Source organism: Etheostoma cragini, chromosome 7, assembly GCF_013103735.1.
Source record: "Etheostoma cragini isolate CJK2018 chromosome 7, CSU_Ecrag_1.0, whole genome shotgun sequence".
In the NCBI taxonomy this organism is placed as follows: domain Eukaryota; kingdom Metazoa; phylum Chordata; class Actinopteri; order Perciformes; family Percidae; genus Etheostoma; species Etheostoma cragini.
Window position 1 is genome coordinate 18,718,671 of NC_048413.1, and position 3,857 is coordinate 18,722,527.

The 3,857-nt window shown below is 42.2% G+C and overlaps 1 protein-coding gene across 1 annotated transcript in view; it reads left to right on the forward strand.

Annotated features, from left to right (window-relative positions):
• The window catches only part of tprg1l (tumor protein p63 regulated 1-like), a 4,276-nt gene continuing 419 nt past the window's right edge, over positions 1-3,857 (forward strand). Inside the window, exons 1-6 of the mRNA XM_034876166.1 lie at positions 1-393; positions 622-713; positions 1,045-1,095; positions 1,208-1,333; positions 1,764-1,917; positions 2,447-3,857. The exon at positions 2,447-3,857 is cut by the window's right edge and continues 419 nt beyond it. Coding sequence (XP_034732057.1) covers positions 166-393; positions 622-713; positions 1,045-1,095; positions 1,208-1,333; positions 1,764-1,917; positions 2,447-2,641 — 846 coding nt within the window. The 5' untranslated portion in view covers positions 1-165 and the 3' untranslated portion in view covers positions 2,642-3,857. The remainder of the gene's footprint in view (positions 394-621; positions 714-1,044; positions 1,096-1,207; positions 1,334-1,763; positions 1,918-2,446) is intronic.

The following is a 3,857-nucleotide window of genomic DNA, read 5'->3' on the forward strand; positions in this document are numbered from 1 at the left end:
CTTTAAGAGGAAGGAAATCAAAGGGGGAAGTGAAGCAAGAGGACACTACTTCCCTACTTCCTCGTAGCCCCAAATCTAAACAACATGTGTGCGCAATGGGTGAGTCTGCATCTTCGAAAGGACATCGTCTAATCTAACAACTGGCGAACATTTGATTGCTGCACCATGCTTCAGCTGAACGACACGGTGGAGCCGGACAGTCCGGGTGCTGCGATTCTCCACCCTGCAGAGACCGAGGAGGGGGTTGAGGTTGCCTTCACGCCACCGGAGGCCGGGCGAAGCCTCGGACACGGAGCCTCCGTGGCCTGCTGTCCCCCCTTACAAACGCTGACGCCTTTTCATGTGCATAACCCCACAATGCAAGCGAAAGTGAAGGACTATTTCGTGTTCAGGGTAAGTGAATCGGAAGCAAGCCCGCTCCGTTTTTAATAAGACTAAATGCGCAGCCCATGCCTTTTAAATACGCTCGTTCTCTTAAAAGGTATTTGTGGTAAATAAACACGACCATTAACTTACCACGCCTAAGTAGAAGTGCCTTACGGTGCATTGTCAAAGCTACAGCACATCACAGGGATGGATGGGTGATGCTGATGCGTGACGGTTGTGTGATACTGATCTCAGCCAGGTACCATTGAGCAGGCTGTGAGCGACATCAGGACTGTGGCACTCCCTTCTGAGGATGGAGAGGTGCTCAGCGTCTGGCTGCTGGCTGAGTAAGTATCCCAGCAACATGCAACTATTTGATTCATTATCAGCCTAAAATATGAGGCGACTGTTTGGAAGAGCTGCAGTATGCTCTTCAGGGTTAAATATACTTAATACATACTGACTCATCAGCAGGATATTTGTTAAAGTTTCAGAATAAATGTTTGTTAGGATTAGCGGTTTGAATTTAGACTCTTTAGTTTTTCTTCTGGTTGCACATTCATATGTGTATGTCTTTTGAAAGTTTGTTTTTCCTCCTTATACTATACATTCAAAAAATTTTAATCAGTGCCAGAAAAAGCAGCTGGCACATTTGTTAGTTTTGTGTTTGTTCTACAGAATTGACCACTGGAACAATGAGAGGGAGAGGCTTGTGCTTATAACTGATAGGTAAGTAAAAATGTCAATTTTGGGTACCTATGTGTTTAAAGAAAAATACTACATAACATACATTTGACATTGTTTGCTGCCACAATCTGACACCTTTGGTCCGTGTGCGCAGGTCGCTGCTGGTGTGCAAGTACGACTTCATCAACCTGTTGTGTCAGCAGGTCGTCAGGATCTCTCTCAACGCCGTAGACACCATCTCTGTGGGCGAGTTCGAGTTCCCACCCAAATCCCTTAACAAGTACGCCAGCATGTTTTGGTCTGCCAACATTTCTACTAAGTATGTTAAAGCCAGGGTTAAAAATGATGAGAAATCATTAAAATATTGCAGCTTAGAATTTGTTGTTGCTTAGTTGTGAAAAGTAATAAGTTCTCTTACAGACAGTAAATGTTCTGTAATGTTGGTTGTATTATTGTCATTCGTGTAAAGTAATAATAAGCTTGATTTATTTTACGATTATTTTTATGTATATAAATGTTTACAAAAATCTGTACAGGAAAGATTTAAATAAATGAGATGAAAATAAAGAAATGGAATTTTATTTATTTAAGGGTTTTCTCTGTAAACACCCCTGGCTCTGCTTGGTGGCATTGCTTTGGTGTGCTACTAGCACATGTAGCTGACTGTTCTCTAAAAGTCACACTGCTACTACTTTGTTGTTTTCTTACAGGAGAGAAGGCTACGGGATTCGTGTTCAGTGGGACAAACGTCCTCGGGCCTCGTTCTTAAACCGCTGGAACCCCTGGTCTACTGACATGCCCTACGCCACCCTCACAGAGCACCCCATGGCCCACGCTGATGAGAAGGTGGCCTCTCTCTGCCAGGTATAATCCCATATCTTAATATGACTAAACATGCAATTTGAGTCATCATCCAATAGATAGAAAAGGTTCTGTAGTTGGCCTTTTGCTTATTTCACACAACAAAAAATGGTGACAACTGGTACAGCAGTTTGTTCATGCAAAATAGGCAACAAGAAACTGCCTGTCTGAAAAAGAAAAGTTATCCCTTGAGAGAAAACCAGTTTTTTTATAGCTCTTTAAACAGTCATAACTTTGTGTTATGTTTATGTCTTTTTGGCAAGGCAACCACAGTAAATGGAGCAATATCCTGGGGATATGACTGCATTTTCTCCTTCAGAGCCATTAGCATTGCTACATAGAATAAATGGAGCGAGTTCATTTTAGCTGTGAAGTCTGAGTTAAATCCATTATTCCACACTTGAAAGCAGCTCCAGGATGTGTTGCTTGCATTCTAGACATTGAGTGTTTATATAGATAAATTGTACTATGCTGAAAGAAATTGGAAAAAGGGCTGTTTTGGATTCATGTTATTTTTCTTCTCTTTGCCAAGATGGACAACTTCAAGACCCAGTTGGTGCAGGCAGTGAAGAAAGCCTATAAGGCGCACCCCATTCCCGGTCGGGCTAACGGTGTCCTGATACTGGAGAAACCCCTGCTCATTGAGACCTATCTGGGCATCATGTCCTTCATCAACAATGAGGCCAAGTTGGGCTACTCCATAACCCGTGGCAAGATCGGCTTCTAAAATCCCCAGTTTCTTTCAAATTAACAAACAGAGTTCAATCCATGTGTCTGTGTTACACTGCGCTGTCTGAGAGAAGCAGTTGCTTGCATAATGCGCAACCTGTGTAAGTTGAGCCCATGAGATGTTCACACCTCCTTAAATTGGTGTTACAGACAAGTAGTCAGCCTACCTATGTAGGTGAATGACGCGCAGCACTGCATGGACTGTCTTCATTTTTTGTCTGTTTTTAGCACCCCCAGTCCCTTTCCTTCAAAGAGCCGCCCACAGATCTGCCATACCCATGTGGGGACGCAGGAGTTTATGCCCATGTGACATAAGTTGGAGAGAAACAGCACTTGCATCAATTCATCACCTTTGTACTTATTCTAGAATGAGCTTCTTGTACTCTCATGTGCCGTGTTTAACCACTGATTGAGACTGTCAAAACTAATGTACAGTTTAGATTTTGGTGGAGGAACTTAAACGTTAGGGTTGTTATTTAAAGGTTAAGGATGTGCTTTGTTTGGGTTGGTTTCTGCACCCAAACAGGCCACCCAGGGAACAGCAGTGAAACATAAACCAAAAATATGTTTTTTGCTACAGATTTGCTACATTAATATGGTTTGAAATTAAGGATTGTAATATTCCGATCACAGGGCCATTCGGTAGCTTCACAAAATAGCAGCTAATGGATTGAGTTATACAGTCACGTCACATGCATATTGTAATAAATGATACTAATAGGGAAACTGTTCCAGGATCTGCACTGCTACACAGAAAAACCCTGTGCTCAGGTATGTCACTTGTGGAAAATACCAGCTGGAATATACTCTTTAGCATCCTTGAAACTTTTCCAGTGGAGATGATAAATTACACATTGTAACCTCCCTCTTCTATGGGCCAATGTTGTGCTCTCCATGCTTACGTTCGCCTATATACAGTATGTCTTTGCTCTGAGTAGGGCGCTCATGTACCACTTGGAGAGCTGCATTAGCTACTATAGCTAAAAAGTTATGTTACCAATGTTTAATGCAACATGAACTTGTAAACCATATCTTCATGCTTGCTTGTAAGTTGCCTTACATGTCCTGCATTTGATTTAAGCACACATTTGCACTCAGCTGCATTAAACTGCAGTGGGGAAAATGCTTGGGTTACAAAATGAAACACATGCAGACAAAGCTTTGAGTCAGTTCATTAACCACTTACTGTTTGTATCTTGGGAAAAGGATTTAGG